Genomic DNA, 20,320 nt, shown 5'->3' with positions numbered 1-20,320 from the left:
GTTTTCATGCCAGTTTTACATGATCTCATACGAATACAGGTATATCCGATACCAGATAACTCCCTGCAGTGGTATAAACAATATTTCCTGTTTTATGAAAAATGGGGGCAGCATAAGGTCGGAAAAACGACAGCAATATCTCAGCAATTCCCCGGAGTCTGATCGTAAGTTCATAACATTAGTCAGCGGTTTGTGATTGAAACGAAAACTTCCTACGCCAGTTTGCCAGTTTACATTGGTGAAAAGAAACCAGCGCTCTCATATAAAAAATAACCTCTGTGTATTTTGGCTAAACTTTGGAGATCTTACCGAGCTGCTCGATTAAGAAAGGAACGTATGAACGTTAACAACCTAAAGTTGCATTCCCACATTCATTCTCTGTGTGAAAATTGCTGTTCTGTGGCAACTGTGTTTCGGATGTGCCGCTAGCTTGTTTTGGAAAACAAATGAGCGAAGTTATAATTGACTCACCTACATATTGTTGTAAAAATTTCGACCATGTTGGCTGCTTGGTGCGCATCGTATGTCACGAGGACGCTTAAATTGTTTTTCTTTAGTATTTTTTATGGGCTTAAATGATTATTTCGCTTACTTTTTCTTGTTATTTTCCTCAAAAAGGCGTATATACCCTACTGGTCTGTAGCAGGTCCTACGTGCCTTGAGGAAAATAATTGTAATAATTATATATTGATTAGTAACAGCGGTACAGCATCAAAATCTTTTACAAGGGCTTTCTGGGCGCAATCGAAAAACTATTTATAACACATATAAAACACTGTAATATAGAACGACCACAAACATCATAAACAAACCAGCGAGAGAAATCATCAGTTCGTTTTGTATCCGTTGCATCACAGGACTCTCTTTTCTCATTTCCTGAAGCACAGTGGCTCCTTTGTTCTTGTGGGGAAATGGAATATCGGGAACTGGAACGCCCAGGAAATCACACAGAGGTTTCCAACCTTCCTTCACTTCGTAAACCAACAACTGGGTTTTCGGGACAATCTGCAAAAATAATCGAATATTGGAAATGTGCAAACAAGGAACTTTCTGCACTCTAAAATATGCATGAGATCGTCTCGCTTTCAAAGCTTTTCCGATTTGTGCAAATGCACAATTTCGATAAGCATGGAGAAATTAAGAACCGGAATGCCATGGACTGTCAGTTCACAACTCTCACCAAAAGCGATTTAATGTAGGCTGCGACCTGTGGCTTATTGAATGCAAACTAAATCTAAGCGAATTAATACAGACGTTCGTCACGTGACCTCAAGCGTGAAATCATGGTTGTTTCGTAGAGAAAAAATCAATCTTATAATTGTGTAATTTTGAAATTTGGCAAATCGATGTACTTACCCACTTTACCCGTCGTTCATGTCGGCGTTTAAGGCGCTTCAATGCTTCCTCGTGGAGTAATTTCAAATGCAAACGAGGCCACGACACGTTGACCAAGTGGCGAACTGTAAAACTAAACGTAATTGTGTTTTTATGTACGATTTGTTCATTGCTCCACTTTCCATGATAAATTTGTATGTACACTAGAGGCGCGGGTGTTTTTGAACAAGAATTTTTTTTTACAAATGTTGATTCTCACGTCAGAAGAGACTTTATTATGCAAATTTTGAGCGCAATAAACAAACAATACCTAATAGTTAAATTCAAACAGTAGCTTGGCCGGGAAGTGACCAAATGGACACTCCCAAACCTGTAAGTGAAAGATTCGTAAGTTCAGGGTTTCCCAAATGTTTGAATCTGTGGCTTATTTTTTTATTGCAACGCTTCGTGAGGTGATGTTTTAAAACTCAAACGAATAAACAAATACGTACGAATGGTTGAGGCGTAAAGGTACATTCTAATGCCAGTGATGGTAAAGGTTTGAGCAAGCCGAAGTGGAATATCGTTGTTGATCGATTTGTTTCACGTAGCTCCGATACCAAGAATCGTCATCACGGGTTGTTAGAATCACCTGAAGACACAAACACACAGCAATGTAGGTGACGCAAGAGGCAAAAACCGTCTGGAATCTATTCTCTAGGTCAAAAACAATCGTTCTCTACTGGTTAAAACATTAACATAAACACTATTTCTTTAAAATGTACTGTTCTTCTGACATAAAATATACGTGCTGTATTTATACGACGTTTCGTCTGCCATGCGGGAGCACAAAAAGAAAAAAGGACACGTTGACACCGCTTGTCAGATCACGTGGCAGAGGCACAAACACACCAAACACTGCAGGAGGCGCAACAGTTACAACAAATTGTTATAAACTGCCGGAAGAAAAACACATTAAAACCACAAAAAACTAGGTTTGTCAAGAAACAAAAATGTTCATTTTTTTGCTTAAAAACATGAAAATTAAAATGTTAACATCTGTGAAAATATAGAAATGGAGAAGGTGTTAACAGGGAAAAGCTAAAATAACTCGTGGGTTTCTAGCTCTTTTTTGAAGTTGAAGTTTAATAAGTTTCACTGCGATCAGATGGCAGTAGTGTCGTTTGGATTGTTAAAACAGAGAAAGAATAGTCATTGTTACGAAATAGATTGAGTATACATGACGTAACAATAGGATTGAATGAACAAAACTGATAACAATCCCACGTATGTGTTTGTATTGGAGAGAAAAGTTGGTTTAGCGCTAGGGTAAGACATTATTAAACACTCAACCCTAAGTCAGAAGTTACCGTGCTCCAACATATGTCAGTAATAAATGTTTTCAGATCAATCAAAAATGTTTAGAAACAGTAACTGTAGTTGTTGAGTGTGGAGTTGTTCGGTTCATTAGAAGGAATTTGTGGATCTTCTCTCTCCAATCATCTCCTTCCCAACGGTCGACCGACTTTCCCGTTGACTTGTGGCCACAGCGATGTGACCAAGAATTTTCTGCAAACACTGCTCACAAATTGTCATCCAATATCTGACGTAATGGTTGGTGGCAACCCGTTTGTCGAAAACATCTTATTTACACTTGTATCCAAAGCTACCAACTCATAATATCAACTTCGTAGTAACATCTGTAGTGATTAATTAACACTAATACATGACATCACCGATGCCAAAAGTTAAGTCGTGTCATAAATTATTTGAAAACGTCGACATTTTTGGTTTTCCCTTTTTTGTGTAAGATCTGTGTCGTCAAACTGGTCAGGTTTATATAAACGTGGAGTTGGAACGACGGCGGCATTTTGTTAAAACTGATGCTGACGTAAGTTGATTCCAAAACATCTTAAACAATGTTTTCTGCACTATGGGACAGCCCCACTATTAACTAATTATGAATCAATCCGTTATTATTTTTATATTTGTTATTGATTAATGCAAAAAAATCTGTGAAATTAGAGCAACTGGAGTTTTGGATTGTTCTTAATAATCAACCTTTTTTGTTAAAATTTGTCACATCCAAACTGCAAAGTTCTTCTTTTGTCCCAAAGAAATCATATTGCGATGTAATCACTCAAGCGTATTAAATCACATGACCAGCTTGGATAAATACGGAGCGGTGTTTCCCTCTGAGCTGCATCTAGTTTTGTGCACAGGAATGACGTAAAATGGTAAAATCTGTTGCAGAGCAATAACAATAAATAATAATAGGAGTTTTTATGTCCTAATTCTTAGACTTTGATGTTTGAGTAAAGTATTACTACGTAAAATTTAATGTTGTCATTTGTTCTTGTTAAATAGTTTTCAAAAAACAGAAATGCAAACACATTACATATTTACAAACTTGTAATAACTGTTGGTATTTCAGTTACTGTCAGTTTAACTTTTTGTCTTCATCATGAAGCGAACACAAGAAGAAATAAACTTACATCACCAGAAAGTCATGAATTTTTTAAACAAGTAAGTTTAATTTATGCAGATTTACTAAAGTTAAACTATTGATGTTTTAGTGACAGAAAAGATACAAAACGATTTTGCAACAGAACACTTTGTTCCCAAGGAGAAAACTATTCAATTCATGATGCTGTTGTTTGTTCTATGTCAGATTATTTTGATGCTTTACTTGGTGTTGAGGTAAATTTTTCAAATATAAACATACTGATACATCAGTGTACATGTTTGAGACATTGCATGAAAATACTTTTGAAATAACGAGTATTAAGAGTGACATTGTAGTAATAGCAATTTGTCTATATTTTAACTGTGTTCATATCTAATATTGTCTCAATAATTGATAATGTCTTGACTTTTATTAAAATATTTTGTTGCCAAAAGCTATGTTTGTTTATTTTTATCATTTGTCACAGTTGTAACAACATTTGTAACATGCATACTTACTTGTATATATTCGTATTAGCATTATATATATATGAGGTCATGGGGCAATCCATATTTAAAGACTTTCGGTTTGAATTATTATTTTCTTAATCAGGGTTTGCCAACTATTGCTTCACATTTTTTTTCACCATATTGCATGTAGGGATGTGCCAAACGGAAAAAGATTCAGGTTCGTGCGAATCCGAATAAATAGAAACATTATTCGTGCGAACCCGAATATATTCGTATGTAAGTGTGACGTCAATAATAGTTGGTCGTTTGCATCACGTGCGGAAGTATGTTGCTTCATCAACTATTGTTTTGCTATCATACGACAAATAAATTGCATCCAGTGGATTTCTGCAAAGTTTAATAAACTTTTGGAAACCAACAACCGTGTCTATACTATACCTCAGACCAACAGTGGCCGCTAGTGTTTAGGAAAAACGATACTTTGACTTGACATAACGTAATAAAGCCGTTATGTCATGATTGACCAAATATAATGTTGAACAATACAGGACTTCCTTTCTTTTGTTTTCAAATGCGCTCCTGTATTTTAGTGACAAAAACCCGTGCCACGAGCAGAGCCCATAACTATAATACTATGTTAGACCACAGGGATTTGCTACAAGCGAAACGGTATTTTCGTCACGTTTTCTTCATTCATGGTGATAAACCAATAGCAAAAACTACTACATCAGTTCTCGTGGCGTTATAAGCAGTGTGCTACCGTTATGGGTCATGTGAAAAAGACAAAAACCTTGACGGTTGTATCACACAATCATATTATGCTTCAATAAATATTCGCATAAGAATCTTGCGCAACATTCGGGTTCGCTCGAATATGAAATCTGTGCTCATATTCGGCGAATCTATTTGGGTTCGCCTTGGCACATCCCTAATTGCATGACCACTTTGCAATATGGTGTTGGACAAACTGTAAATAAATAACATATATATCATAATTTTTTTGTGACTGCTTTTATATATTTCAGTGCCAAATAATTACCTATGTATTGCCCTGCAATTTCCCACAGGTTAAATATCACTCATGTATGACATCACATGATCAACCTAGGTGACATCACAATAATTATTCTTATTATTTGGGACACAAAACACTTGTCATTGTTGATGGTATAATTGTTTATTTTACTTCATCCATAGGAAGATTATTTGTTGTATTTTAACATTTGCCACCATTATGTTTAACCACTTTCCCTCACACATGTTGACACTTAATACTTAGTATGTAATATTTCCATGTATAGAAATATTTGATTGGTTGTGGGTTGTGTTTGTTGTGATTGGTTAACTTTGTTTTCTTATAGATGCGCGAGAAATACTCAGATTTTATCAAGGTTGACAATATTCCACCAAAAAGACTGGAAAGTGTATTGGATTATATTTACACTGGTGATATTATAGTAACAGAGAAAAATGTGTTGGAAGTGTTGGAAGATGCTGATTATACACAGATGGAAGGTATGCAAACATCATATATGTGATTAGGTGGGTTAACACATTCTGTACATCCAGCATAACTCGGCAATGCAAGAATGTTATCCACATAAATATTGTTGTTGAAACCAAATCTTATAAAAAAAAGATTTTGAAATCCTCACAGAATTTTTCATTTGTCCATAAGCAACAACTAATTAAATCATTAAATCGAATTTGATTGAGTTGTTTCAAAAAGTGGTCGACGTGTATTGTAGTATCACCTTATATTAAGCACTCAAACATATTCCAGGTGGCTCTGCATGTTTCAGTGTGTGAAAAACAGGTTTTTGTCCGTTAAATGTTGTAATAGCGGGATGTAAGTGGCTGACGTAACTTGATTGTGCTTGTGTGGGTGTAAAGGAAGGTAGTTATGTCAAACATGGATTCATTGTGTACCTAATACCTTTAGAGTGTGCAAGGAATATGAGGGGTGGATTGATTGCTTTGAATATTGTGCTGATGGGATGACTGGATAAAGTTGTGTAATTGGTTTTGTATAGTTGACCCTCTCCGGCAAGCAATGGCTGCATTAACCTGCATATCTAGATCCATTGACAATGCTCACTGTTTTGACTATTTATAGCGTCTGGAATTTTGTTTGTACCAGTGTAACTTATACAATCTCACTGGGTAGACTTCCATACCTTAGTCTATAGAGTGGTGACGTGAAAGCTTTGTAAATATTAATTGCTATGTGAACCATACATCCACAATGATATCAAAATCCCATTTGAACATTCTTAAAATGTATTAAAGTAAGACAGCACGGATACTAGAGACAGTGAGAGAAGAGTATTAAGTAATCTCATTGATAAATTGTTTCAGCATCACTACATTTAAACATTTGCTTCCTCAATTTTGCACCACCTAGGATTTTTCTTAGGATGTGGCCTCTACCTAGCTACACTGCTTTCACAAGGGATGATGCATTGTGCAAATATGTATTTTTATTAACATTTATGGGAATTTTTTCTTTTGCTTTGGATGCCAATATCTGCTATATATTGTTCGATTGATACTTAACTGAAATATTTGCAATTAAATTTGGAATAACGTGGTTTTGCTTTTTTAGAATTGAAGTCATTTTGTTGTCAAGTCCTCGTTAAAATGATTTCAACCAACAACTGTTTGAAGCTAAGAGCTTATGCTACTCGATACAATCTTGCTGATGTGGAAAAGAAAACAAACCAAATGATTGTTGATAACATTGCAACAGTTGTACAACATGATGATTTCATGCAACTTGATGTTGGTGACATGTCTGCAATCATCAAACAGAGAAACAAAGGGGTATTTTTGATTCATTTTCTTTGTTTTTTTCCTGTATTTCTAATCAATTTGTTGAATGTTTATCTGGCTATAATTTTTCTATTGCATGCGTAAGGTGGCAAGATTTATTGCAAGGTGAAAGTAAAATATAAAAGCAAAATTAATATGTGAACAAAATGTTGAATGTGATACAAATGCAATGAATGATGACAGCAATCTCTTTATAATATGATTCAAACTTGCACTTGCTTTCTATAGAAAAGCCAAAACTAATATTGTGGATATTTTTTAGCTGACATTTCAAGCATGGCTGTGTTAATCATCAATATTTTGTTATATATCTTACATTTGGCGTTAAGTTGTCAACTCCAAGCATTTTACACATCACTACTTGCTTTCCTTTTACCATATTAGTTGTTGAATGTAGATGGAAGAAGCTGTTTTTACTGGAATGGTTCGATGGGTTAATTTCAATCCTTCCCACCGAGAGGATTTGTTTGTGAATCTTTTCTCACAACTTGATCTTTCATCTATTTCCACTCAGTTTGTTGCAACCACAATTAAAAATGAAGTAAATTGGTTTAAAGTTGATTTTTTTGGATCGAGTCAACATGGTTTAAATTTTCAGCCTCTTGTGAGACGTAACAATGAATGTTGTCATGCAGTCATGGATACTGTATTGAAACAATATGATGAACCAGAAACAAGTGGAAAAGGAAGTTCCATCAAAAAAGGTGGAAGATTTATTCAATATTCACAGCAATATGTTACATCCACCATATTTACACCAACTGTAGGATACAGATCCTTAATTGCCGTGTACTTTTTTATATGCGTGCAATTCTCAACCTTTTATTCCAATTTGCAGTTTCACAGCAAACAGATAAATAAAACTAGAATAAACACGATTTAAAACTAAATGCCTCACGGCTCCACCTTATTCAAATAGAATGCAACTTATCACAGCCAAGAAGGCATTAAAATAAAGTACAATTATCTAGATTGCAATGGATACACTAACACAACATTACAAGCACGCGCACAACCCAAACAGGAGATAAGTTTTTACGCATGAGTGCAGCAACTAAACCCACAGAAATCATGCTCAGTTCTGTCCATTACATAAACCCTCACAGAAATTATTCTCCCATAACTTAAAGCTTCACTGAACCTTTGCACATGGCAACTACTTGGACATTCACAATAATATAGTATGAGATCTGCAAGTCTAGGTAAACAACCAACAAGTTACTATTTGTGAGACTGTGATCGAATACATAAACTAAGTCTACACTGGGTACACTGGCTTCACCAAAAAGAAGTACTACTTAAAATGGATTCATTTAAAAAAACAATTGGCCAAAAACAAAAACAAAAAAAGCTAAAATTAGCTTTTCCCAAAGGAAACATGTTTCTATTGTTATCACCATAATTATTTGTTTTACACAAGCAAAAACCATAACAACCCATGTTTATGTTGCAGATTTGTCAGGATTTCTTCTCATTGGTGGCAATAATTGTAATCAAGATTGTGTGAAATGGAATGTTACCACAAAACAACATGAACATTACCCAGTATGTACATTGCTTGCTGTCATATGGTTTGCTTATTTAACCATGGGTTTGTTTCATATACTTGATATTTGCTTCTGGAAGCAATAAAACTCTGCAGTAAATTATGCAGGACATAAAATGTTTAGTAAACTACAAACGTCACAATTTGTCAGGAACAAATTACACAATATTGGTTACTAAGCTAAATTACATAAAAACAATATTGTCTGCACTTTTCTTACTTCTGTCACATTTTTTCCTACATAAAATATTTTATGACACCACAACCAATATTCAACCTAAAACCTTTTGGTGCTGGTGTTACTGGTTTTAAGATAGACATTATCTGTTATTTAGTGAAACATGTAAATCACTTTGCCTTAATGATTTGTTACATCCTCATCCAAATTTGTTTAGAAAATGATCACAGACAGAGAGAACTCAACTTCAGTCAAATTTGGTGAAAATGTTTATGTAATGGGTGGAGATGGTCCAACACAAAGTTGTGAGATGTTGAATTTGAGGGAAAGTAAAAACTGGGTACAAATTGCTGATTTGTTGGAAGGTCGAATTTTGGCTGCTTCATCTGTTGTTGGAGGTTGGTTGCTGTAACGCATTAGAGATTTACATAATGTAATGCGATGTCTCAAGCTACTGTTTTGGTGTAATTAGCGCAAACACGGATTTTCATCTTTTCTAAAGCTCCACCAAGTAAACCTCAATTTAGCATTGATCAGCAGCTTAATTTCTGTAGTTTGTCAAGTAAGAGGAATGTAATTGTAAACAGTTAATTAAGGTCAAAATGTCTTAAAAGCAATAGTTTAGATATTTGTTACACAACCTGGATCTTATTAAATGCATGTTGTAGAGGTCATATACCTGACCGGGGGTCAAAGTGGAGATTTCAAACCATTTTCATCAAGTTTACTTTATTTCGTCAATGAAGGCATATGGAGAAAAGGCTTTGACATGTTACAACCAAGATGTGGACATGGAATGTGTTCAATTGACAGTAAGAATATCTCTGAGTTCATTTATGTGACAGAATAATCCCATTACTGGACCCAGGTGTAAATCAGTCAGTTTAAACTTTTTACCCCAACAATATTCACTCACTTAATCCACACAAATATTCCATGTAAACCCACAAGCTGTTTGCTTCGACCCGAGGTCATAGAAATTTAATTGGATAGAAATATTCTGTGACATGAAAATATTGAGAAATACTGACCTAAAACCTACAAAAAAATGCATGAAAATTATGTGTTTTTTTACAAAGTAAAACCTTTTTACTCACTTTGGTCACAAATTACTGATGACGTCACTCAGCTTCATAAACTTTAGTAAAAAATCAGCATTGTGTAAAATAATTATCTGCAGATTTACTGAGTTCTTTGCTGCATGAATATCAACCGTTATATTATTTAACTTTAATCTAAACCTTGATTTAAAACTGATCGATTATTTGTACGTTAAGAAACGCAGAGCTTACCTCATTGCTTGTGACGTAACATTACAACATAATCGTAATATGACGTCACAATGAATATTAACACAAGCGATTTTGAAAATTTCTTCAGATGTTTTGTTTTCTGTGGGTGGAAGTGATGGCGGACAATACTTACAATCATGTGAATTCCACGATGTTCGTGTTGGAACCTCCACAAGAATCGATTCTCTCAATGAAGCAAGAGGTAATTTAGCATGTGAAGAAATTGAAGGGAAGATCTATGCAATTGGTTAGTGATGAAAAGTTAAGCAATAAAATTAACATTAAGTGGTTTTTGTGTAAATCTTATAAAATACAAATTCATATTCGTCACCGGTAAATGTATCACGTGATAAATATAATGGAGTTTCCTGAAAAGAATCCTAAACATAAAAACTGGTAGATATAACTATAAAGTATTAACCTAAAAACAATAAAAAGTTTTACTTTAAATCTGACAGGAGGTGAAGGTCGTGGTCGTGACTTCCTGCAAACAGTTGAAGAATACGAACCTAGAGTCAACAAATGGAAATATGTTTCTCCTTTCCTAAAACCTCGTTTCTGTCACTCTGCTTGTGTTATTGATGGGAGGATTTATGTTGTGGGTGGATTGAGGTAAGAATTGTTATTATGACGTCACTATAGTCCATTGTTTCCCGTTTTTTCCATTTCAGTTACACGAGTGTGCGTTATTTTGTTTACTTTCAAACGGTTTAGTGAGCAAACTTATAAAATACTGACGACAAAATGTTGTAGAAAAACTTCCCTGTGTTTGTTGTGTGTCTGATTCATGAAACTGTATCATGTTTGTTTTATAGGATGTTGGTTGGAGGACTCACATCAGTTGAAGTTTACGATCCAACCTCAGATGTGTGGACACATGCTTTTGATCTTGACAAACCAGTTTGGGATGCGACTGTTGTTGCTGTTTAATATGTTTCTATATTTGGGTGTAGTTGATATTTAACTGGGTGATTCCGCGACACCAAGTGAAAGTGGGTCACAGTCAAATTGCGTTTGTTTAATCAACATGTTGCCAATCTAACACATTTTTCAACGTGATTGTGTTTCACAACAACTGTGGACACATATTTGTTTCCATGGAAAGTTTATTTATTGTAGAAAGTTGTAAGATATTTGATGTGAAGAGCGACACTGGAACACAGTAGCCTATATTTCTCAACAGCCCATAATCATATGCTACCAAACACTAACTCACAATAAAGTAACAACTGATTTGTTTAAAGACAAAATGTTGATATCTGCAGCAAAGGATTCAATAAAGAAATGTTTTTTCTGGTTTGTCTTGTGAGTTTGAAGCCGCCAATGACGCATCACGGCCTTGGGTTCTGGATACCCAAAATTTCATTATATGTTATATTGCATTTATTTCATTGTTCGCACATGCTCTAAACGTATTAAGGTTAAATCTTGTCCATTTTAGTTTCTTGTCATTAGAATTGCTTTTTTGCTGTTAACCAGTTCACTTAATACTAGTGATGTGTTGCGCCGGATCCGGGTACCCGTACCCGGCCGGATATTGACCAATTTTCAATACCCGGACCCGGCCGGATAATACACTTAATTTTACCGGATAGTTGGGAAAGCATTTTCGTCCTAAAAACGCACAAACATTTCGCAAATTACTCGTTTTTGGGACCCAGTCTGTAATACTCGCCGACGTAAGATTTTTCTGTTATTTGTTATTAAGGTTTTTCGTGACGTTTTGTACCATGTTAATAAATACCCACGTTTATTTGTTCCACTCATGATAAGTTAACCTTAACATAGCATTCCGTTTGGCAATCAAACATTTTTGCCATACCGATAAAATACACGAATCGGTGTTAACAAACTGCCGGATCCAAATTATCCGGCCGGATTTGATTGGTAACTATCCGGATCCGGCCGGGCCGGATAATTTGGAACTGGGAACATCACTACTTAATACACGGAAAATGTTGCTTGGTATTATTCAGTTTCAAAAAAAATGTTGCTTGGTATTATTCAGTTTCATAGTTGACTCAGGGGATTAGGTTTATTTTTCAAAGGCGAATTTTACAATTTTTAAACACTTTTTCCAATCAACATACACTGCAGTTTTGTTTTGGCAACAATGTTGCCGTGTTTTAGCATAGCAGTTTCCTAGGTCTGTTTCTGGATAGGAAATAAATGATACAGAATTTGATGCTTAGATGGAAATTGATCATTTCCAACAAACTTCCGTTTGTTTGCCTTCGCAATTTTCTATGGTATCGTTTAAATGCATTTCTATAAATGCCCCTGCACCAAGCATAATACCATACCTAAAATGAAGAGGTTTTCATTTATTTCCTCCGTAAGCCTGTTCCCAAAAGATTCTTGCTTTTGACGTTTTTGCCTTACTTCTCTATTTTGCACAAAATTATGTGATACAAAGTACAAAACAAAGGCGTTAAAAATGACGGGCGAATGCGAAAACGTTTTTTTCCTATAGGGGCTTCAGGCATGAGAGGATTGCTTTGGCGACCTCGCTTAATTTTGCGCCATATTGCATAAATGCATCAGTCCATAGGTGTGGCAGCAAATTTCTTGAAGTAAAAGCCGCTTTCTCCTTTAAAGCCGACTTCGCCTGTTTTCATTCTTTCCTTGTTGATTCGAGCCCTGCTCAGTATTTGTTATTTTGCCGAAACTGTCCGTTTGTTTTCCCGCAGCCTCTCTCAACGCCCGCCGGCCGTCCTTGTCAAAATCAATTGAGACAGCATGAAAGTTCAATGTTACAACTCAAAAACTGCCTGGCTCTTCAGCCAACGCGGTCAATATATAAACTCATTTCAAGGCGTGTTGGCCGGGTAAAAATGACTTAAACAAATGTAAACAACAAAAAATCTTGTAACTCTGGTCAGTGGAAAATTTCAGTCGTGATCGCTATTTTTTAGCAACAACACAGTTTTACGAATAGATGCCTGCATGCAATCTTATTCCTCTTGAGAAGTGGATCAAAGCTATACAGTGCTAACCTGTAAAAGGTCAAAAAGTAACAAGAAAATGATACTGAACAGCTTAAATGCTATTCGAAACATTTGCTTGCCATCATGCTTTTAACAACAAGCTTCCGAAAATTCGTGGTTTTGAGAAGCGACTGTAACGTTTATGTATGACGTAGTGTTCACATTTACGTAATGCAGAGTGACTTGCAGTTTTGTACCGCCCAGATAAATACCACAGTTCTCCGAACTGCCCAGGAAGAATTGATCGTAATCGCATAATGATAGTATCGTAGCTCACGCGACGACATTCTTACACTGTTATGATTGTCTTTAAATCTCTGGTTTCTGTGGCCCGAATTCATTCCACATTTGGAATCGCCTACTCTGCGCTGGGCTTTTGCCTAGTGTAGTTTCACCATTCATTCTACATTGTTGGTACGCCTTGGCGTAGAATCACGTTTGTTTATTCTACTCTGGGGTTGATTTGTATTTCTGAACATATATCTATCGTCTTGGTGAATAAAACATACTAACACAAGTTTGGTTAGTTACGAAGAGGAGTCAGGAGTTAAGGGAAACGCATCTCGCAGTTGAACACGCAATTCAAACAAACAAACAATACACATCTCTACATTTTTGGCGACCCCGCCTGTGAAGTTTCCCGAACGTCAAGCTTCAAAGAAGAGTGAAGGATATTTTTCCAAGACGAACGACCAATCTTGACCGTGAGTACCAAACCAGTTGTACTTTTGGTCGTAATTCTTCCATCATCTAATTGCCACGAGGATTCTTTTATAATCTTTCATCAAAATTGCCATCTGGTTGAATATTTATCAGACTATATTCAAGCCATAATCTCGGCGTTCATTTCGCTGTTTTCTTGGATTGCGCACAGTTGCAAATTGACGCGCAACTCTCTCAAATCTTGCTGAGATTTTCAAGGTTCCTCGTTTTCCATTGCTGGACGTTATTGCTACCATTTCTCTTGGATTCATCGTCGGTTTTTTTCATTCACGAGTGCTTTCCTGAGGATTCGTCAACTCCAGCCCTGCGCTTTAATCGAGCTTAGAGGAGATTCAATTCGCGTACGCACGGATTTCATCGTTCCCCATATACAACGTTGGATATTATCCGTGATTGTTCGTTTTCCCCTGCCCAATTTCCGTCTCGTTATTTTGGCCAGGGCGGCCGGCAGGTGTTGGCTTGTCTCTGCGGGAAATCGCACTCTCAATTCCGGTGGACCATCACACTGTGTTGGAACCGATGCCAACAGGCAAGAATGAAACACGACAAAGTCTGTTGTGCGAGGGAAGGTGGATTTCATTTCAAGAACTTTACAATCAAACCTATGGAATGCTGTTGGACTATACAATTTCGCTATTCAACGGTCATGGATTATTAAAGGCAATGAACTGAATTTTTACCTGCCATTGCAAACATCAAGGATATTTCAAGAAATCTTGGCTACAAACGTCGGAACGTTATCGAAACTTACCCGGTAATGTGCCTACTACTTTTGTTTCTACTCTTTTAAGCCATGCCTAGCCTTAGTGGTTACGTAATACTAATCCCCTTATGTTCACTTTCTGTAAAAGGGTTTTTAAACTTTGTTAAGTCTCCTTGTCACCGAAACGTTAGTTAATATTATTCCTTGCGTAATTGACGTCTGTTAAATGTGAAATGTGGATTCAACCCTTAACGAGTCTGCATGACAAGTCAGAAGGGGCCTGATACCTTTATACTACATGGCGCACAATTAAGCAAGGTCGCCCTTTATTGCCTCCCCACTCTTTATTATGTCTGAAGCCCCAATAGGAAAAATCCTTGCTCTAGTTTTGTTTTGGTTTGATGAAGCACATAACTGCTAATTGACATATTTTACGCATGGTTTTGTTGTTTGGCCATTATTTTGTGACATGTACTTTGACAAAGCTAAAATACCATTTTTTCTTTTCCTTTTCTCTTTTCTCTCTTATATCGTTGTTCTTTGCCTATCCTGAAAAACACTTTTTGGGAAAAGACGAGTGTAACGTTTATGTATGACGTAGTGTTCACATTTACGTAATGCAGAGTGACTTGCAGTTTTGTACCGCCCAGATAAATACCACAGTTCTCCGAACTGCCCAGGAAGAATTGATCGTAATCGCATAATGATAGTATCGTAGCTCACACGACGACATTCTTACACTGTTATGATTGTCTTTAAATCTCTGGTTTCTGTGGCCCGAATTCATTCCACATTTGGAATCGCCTACTCTGCGCTGGGCTTTTGCCTAGTGTAGTTTCACCATTCATTCTACATTGTTGGTACGCCTTGGCGTAGAATCACGTTTGTTTATTCTACTCTGGGGTTGATTTGTATTTCTGAACATATATCTATCGTCTTGGTGAATAAAACATACTAACACAAGTTTGGTTAGTTACGAAGAGGAGTCAGGAGTTAAGGGAAACGCATCTCGCAGTTGAACACGCAATTCAAACAAACAAACAATACACATCTCTACACGACTTAATTCTTTAAATTTCCTTTCCAGCGAAGCAGCCATTAATATCACAAAACACAACAATATTATTTAAAAATTAGTGTTGTGAAATTGAATTTGTTTTTTTAATGTAGGATTATTTTTCAAATCAGACGTTATAGAAGTTCCTACGTTTCTGCCGGAACCTTATGTCTTACCTTTCTCGTCGCGACAGATGAGAACAAATTTGCACATGACACTGAAAACGAATGCCCAAGATATAATACAAGAATCTTTAACTACTAGTGCAGAAAAGCTGCATTGGGATTCGCAGTCGTGGCATTGGCCAACTTGCCCGGGCATTAAACAGGGTTTACTTAAAAACAAAAAGGAAAAATTATTCCTAAATAAAAACCAAAGAAAACCTAAAGTTGTATTTGGAAAGTTCATCCGACAAGTCCTGGAAAGGATTTGCGCTGCTGTTGTCAAGTTTTTTTCTATTTTAACATATTCTCTACAGGCAAACATCTCAAAGCCTCGATAGCCGCTCATCAACTTCATTTCCGTGTACAAAGGAGCGGGATAGCTAGGTCCAGAGTAATTCCTACCATAGACAGATATTGATATTGTCATATTTATTAAAAATGTTAATGTCGTGTAACTGAGTTGTGTTAGAAGTGGAAAGTTTTGTCGTGTAACTGAGTTGTGTTAGAAGTGGAAAGTTTTGTCGTGTAACTGAGTTGTGTTAGAAGTGGAAAGTTTTATCGTGTAACTGAGTTGTGCTAGAAGTGGAAAGTTTTGACCCGTCATTGAGCGTACGATAATGCGGGCGACATTTGAAGGCATGTAAATTGCTGCTTTGCAAAAAAATGCAGACGCTTCCTGTCTAGTCGCGATGCTATGAACGCACAGTTCGAATCAATAATTTGAGGCATCGCAAAATGATTGCGCCGAAACAGTTGGCGAACATTTTACGCCTGGAACAAAAAATATCTATATGCTCTATATTCCACAAAAAAACAGCGGATGTGTCAATAACAAAGAACAGAGTGTATATTTTCCGGCAATATTCAACAATGTTGTAATTGTTGCTCCTCCCACAGTGTGCTTGTTTTGCCTTCGTCATGTGATTTGGTAAACGGTGTTGACGTCCCCTTTTCTCTTTCTTTTTTGCGTTTTTGAATGTTGTTGTGTGGTTTACGTTTGAAATGCGGTACCAAACCCTGATCAATTCTTATGGCCATATGGCAGGCGATACGTCGAAAGAATATAGTACGTTAGTTTTATGTCGGAAGATCAGTCTATTTTAAATTGTAATATGCCTGGCAGCAACAGTAGTATAAAAAATACCTAGTTTCCAATATCATGTAGTCATGTGGCACGGCCCACTATAGACACGGAGATATACTGCACTAGATGTGCTAGACAATGAGACCATCTGGTGACAGAAATACTTCCACGCAAAGCCAAGGAAATACTGCTTTCAGGCATTTTGTGCCATTTCGTTCGCTACATTGTGATGTTGGTTAACTCTATGGGCAATGGCAGCACAAGAAACACATTAGCGCAGCACAAGTCGCGAAATGTCAATTTAGTGTTTGTTTTTCTAAACCTGCATAAAAGAGTAATGGTGGCTGTAAAGCTTTTCCGTCTTGAGCTGGCCATTGTTCCCTTTTTGATGTTTTTTTGTGTACGTTCAAAAACATTACCATTTGCAAACAAGGCGCAAAAAATAAAAGGAAATGTCAACACAGCACCACGCAACATCCGAAAAGCGAAAGTGCATCAGAGTGATCGTATGGTTGCTCCACACTAGTCAGGAAACGCCTGCATTTGGGCGGGGTACTGGCAGCATAGGTCATGCGCCGTCCCATAGCCAAGAAAAAAGGCAGCAATTTGCATGTCTTTAAATAGCGCCCGGCATTCATAAATTTGTACCATTTCTCACAGTCTAAACGCTATATACCGACTCATCAATCATCATGGCTTCAACCTTCGCTATAGACCCTGCGATCTTAGCTCTGTTCCAAGACATAAAAAGTAATGATACTTATAGAGGCTTTACAATGCGACTCAGCGGAACGACTGTGGTAGTTGACAAAAAACTGGAGAATAGCAGCGCAGATCCATTCAAGGATTTGGTGGCCGAATTCACGGACACCAGCTGCAGGTTTGGTGAGATATGTATTTAGTTGTTTGTTATTCGATAATATGTAAATTGAGTTGTGATGTAGGGATTTTTACATTAAATAAGTTTGTACCAATTTCTATCATGTTTCATTTGAAAATCCGATACGACCGTTTGGACGGCAATTGGGCAGCCATTTTCTGCAGCAGTAACCTTTTTTCCGTTGCAGACTTGCCGTGTTTATGTGCTGGGGCAAGTTTGCTTCTGCCACGGTGAGCAATCTTGTGTTCGTTACATGGTTCGGACCTAACGCCAATACGATGGAGAAGTTTCAACTCAACCAAGCAGCACTTAGCACCAAAAATGCTTGCCTTGGCGTGCTCTATCAAATCGAGGGTATCAATAACACACAAACACCTTGGGTTCTTAATAAGATGACTTTGAAGCGGTTGCTTGATAACGTGTATTTTTCTGAATGCGCGTCGTTGCCAGAACACGCTCAATTTTTCGAGACACGCAGAAAAAGGCAACACAAAAAGCAAAACGTATCATGCTTCAGTGAATTCAAGGGTGGCATCCGCCACATTACTCCCCCCCAGAAGCGGGATGTTGTTTTTTTGGACGCCCTCTTTTACGAGCTTGCCCAACAGGTACCGGTTTGGAGCAGTCAACTATAGCAGGTTTCGATCAATCGAAATGGAATGTTCAACACCTGAAATGTTTATCACAAAAAACTTTTCGTGACAAGCACCCACTTCAAAAAGGACCATCATACGGTGGCGAAAGTGGGGGGCGATATCCATCTTTACGCACGAAAACATATGTGCAATTGCGTAACGAAGGTGGCACAAATACAAAAGTTCGACAATGGCGCGACATTGGCTGCGGTAATAATGTTTGAATCGCACGACGGAGAGTTTGTACAAACTCGGAATACTTGATAGACGTGTCTGCAGCAACAGGAAAATCCCCAGGTTGGGAAATGGTTGAGCCGTAAACGAGTTCCGCGCTTGACGTGGTGAGATCTTCTTTTGGCATGTTACGTATGCCGAGCAGAACCCAGGGCAGCTCGTCAATTCAATTTGGATTAGCCGATCTAGCCATCAGGCTGCTTTTGAGTTGACGGTGAAAACGTTCCACCAATCCGTTAGCCTGTGGGTGGAACGCCGTAGTGCATTGGTGTTTAATTCCCATGAGCTGGCAAATGTTCTTCCACAATTCATCAGTTGTCGCATCAGACATTGGAATGGCTTCTGGCCATCGTGTAAAGCGGTCGACAATGGTAAGCAAGTATCTGCTTCCTTGTGATGGCGGCAGAGGGCCAACAATATCAATATTAGCGTGGTAAAATCGTGCTTTGGGAAGTTCATGACGATTAAGAGGAGAACGCACGTGTGTTTGAATTTTTGCACGTTGGCATTGCAAGCATTGCCGAGCCCACTCTGCAATTTGCGTGTTTAAACCATGCCACACAAACCTTGACGAAATGATTTTGCGTGTTGTCCTGACTGATGGATGGGCTAGACCATGAATAGCATCGAACACCTTTCTTTGCCATGATTGCGGGATGATTGGTCTGCAAACACCAGTGGACACATCACATAAAAGTCTCACCTGTGAGGTGTCCATGACAACTTCCTTAATTTGTAAGTTGGATACGGCAGTGCGGTAAGCTTCGGGAACCTGCTGTGCTTTGGCAAGAGCAATATGATCCAAATTGATTGCAGGATTTTGAATGGAGCCAATCACTGCTCTGGATAAGGTATCAGCAACACAATTGTATTTACCTTGTACATGGCGAAGGTCCGTTGTATATTCGGATATGGCGGACAAGTGGCGCTGTTGTCTTGCTGACCATGGATCCGATGCCCTTTGTAACGCAAAAGAACGGTTTGTAGTCGGTGTAGAGGGTAAATATGCGGCCCTCCAGAAAGTATCGGAAATGGCGAATAGCCAGATGAGCCGCCAACAACTCTCGGTCGAAAGAGCTGTATTTCATCTCGTTAGCACGCAAATGACGGCTAAAAAATGCAAGAGGTTTCCAAACCCCGTTTATATACTGTTCAAGCACCGCTCCTATACAGCCCTATCGGATGCATCAACAGTCAGGGCGACTGTGGCATCAGGATGTGGGTGGTTAAGTTTGGTTGCATTTACCAGTGCAAGTTTTGCTGCGTCAAAAGCACATTGCAAATCACGAGACCACTCGTCGTGCAAAAACACGTGGGTCGTCAAAATCTTCTTTTGTGAGTATAATTCGTATTTCTTCGGGCATCCTTTGCAGAAAGATATAACGAAAAAGGAAACAAGGCTTATGACGGCCTAACAATGACAGCATCTCATCCATTAATTCTACTGGAGATCGGTCTCCAAGTTCAGATGTATGTAACAGTTTATGCGCTCTTTCATAATCTGAGCAGTCGTAAGTGTTTATCAACCGTTGCTTTAGTGAATTGTACTTATCGTGATCCGGTGGGTTTTCCAATAAATCCAATAGTCTACCGGCGCTTGCTTGATCCAGGGACGAAACAACGTAAAAATACTTCGTTTCATCGGCAGAAATGTTTCATAGCGCAAACTGGGCTTCGGCTTGCTGAAACCATATTCTTGGTTGCTGTGTCCAAAACGTTGGCAGTTTCATAGCAACTGCGTGCATGACAGGAGTTTGCTCTTCCGTACCTTCAAA

At 37.7% G+C, this 20,320-nt stretch overlaps 2 protein-coding genes across 3 annotated transcripts in view; both read left to right on the top strand.

Annotated features, from left to right (window-relative positions):
- The window catches only part of LOC145887733 (kelch-like protein 12), a 62,786-nt gene that overhangs the window by 28,582 nt on the left and 13,884 nt on the right, over positions 1-20,320 (top strand). The window lies entirely within an intron of this gene.
- On the top strand, positions 3,686-11,820 carry LOC145887724 (kelch-like protein 7). 2 transcript variants are annotated; one of them, XM_082978920.1, is made up of 12 exons: positions 3,686-3,840; positions 3,891-4,014; positions 5,592-5,745; positions 6,836-7,053; positions 7,460-7,603; positions 7,661-7,766; positions 8,516-8,607; positions 9,004-9,184; positions 9,455-9,598; positions 10,167-10,280; positions 10,537-10,690; positions 10,894-11,820. In XM_082978920.1, exons 1-12 carry the CDS (start codon positions 3,779-3,781, stop codon positions 11,006-11,008), a joined length of 1,608 nt encoding a protein of 535 aa, XP_082835046.1. In that variant the 5' UTR covers positions 3,686-3,778; the 3' UTR covers positions 11,009-11,820. The 2 variants fall into 2 exon arrangements, with proteins under 2 accessions (XP_082835046.1, XP_082835045.1); XM_082978919.1 differs by having other exon boundaries at positions 10,167-10,325.

The sequence above is a fragment of the Ascidia mentula genome, chromosome 1 (genome assembly GCF_947561715.1).
Source record: "Ascidia mentula chromosome 1, kaAscMent1.1, whole genome shotgun sequence".
In the NCBI taxonomy this organism is placed as follows: domain Eukaryota; kingdom Metazoa; phylum Chordata; class Ascidiacea; order Phlebobranchia; family Ascidiidae; genus Ascidia; species Ascidia mentula.
The sequence above is the reverse complement of the archived record's forward strand: the minus strand, read 5'-3'. Positions and strand labels throughout refer to the sequence as shown.

Excerpts from the sequence above, each read along its gene's own strand:
- LOC145887724 (XM_082978919.1), top strand. The coding sequence starts at position 3,779 with ATGAAGCGAACACAAGAAGAAATAAACTTACATCACCAGAAAGTCATG. Across the intron at positions 7,054-7,459 it reads TCAAACAGAGAAACAAAGGG|ATGGAAGAAGCTGTTTTTAC; the intron begins GTATTTTTGATT and ends TGTTGAATGTAG. Across the intron at positions 7,604-7,660 it reads CAACCACAATTAAAAATGAA|CCTCTTGTGAGACGTAACAA; the intron begins GTAAATTGGTTT and ends TTAAATTTTCAG.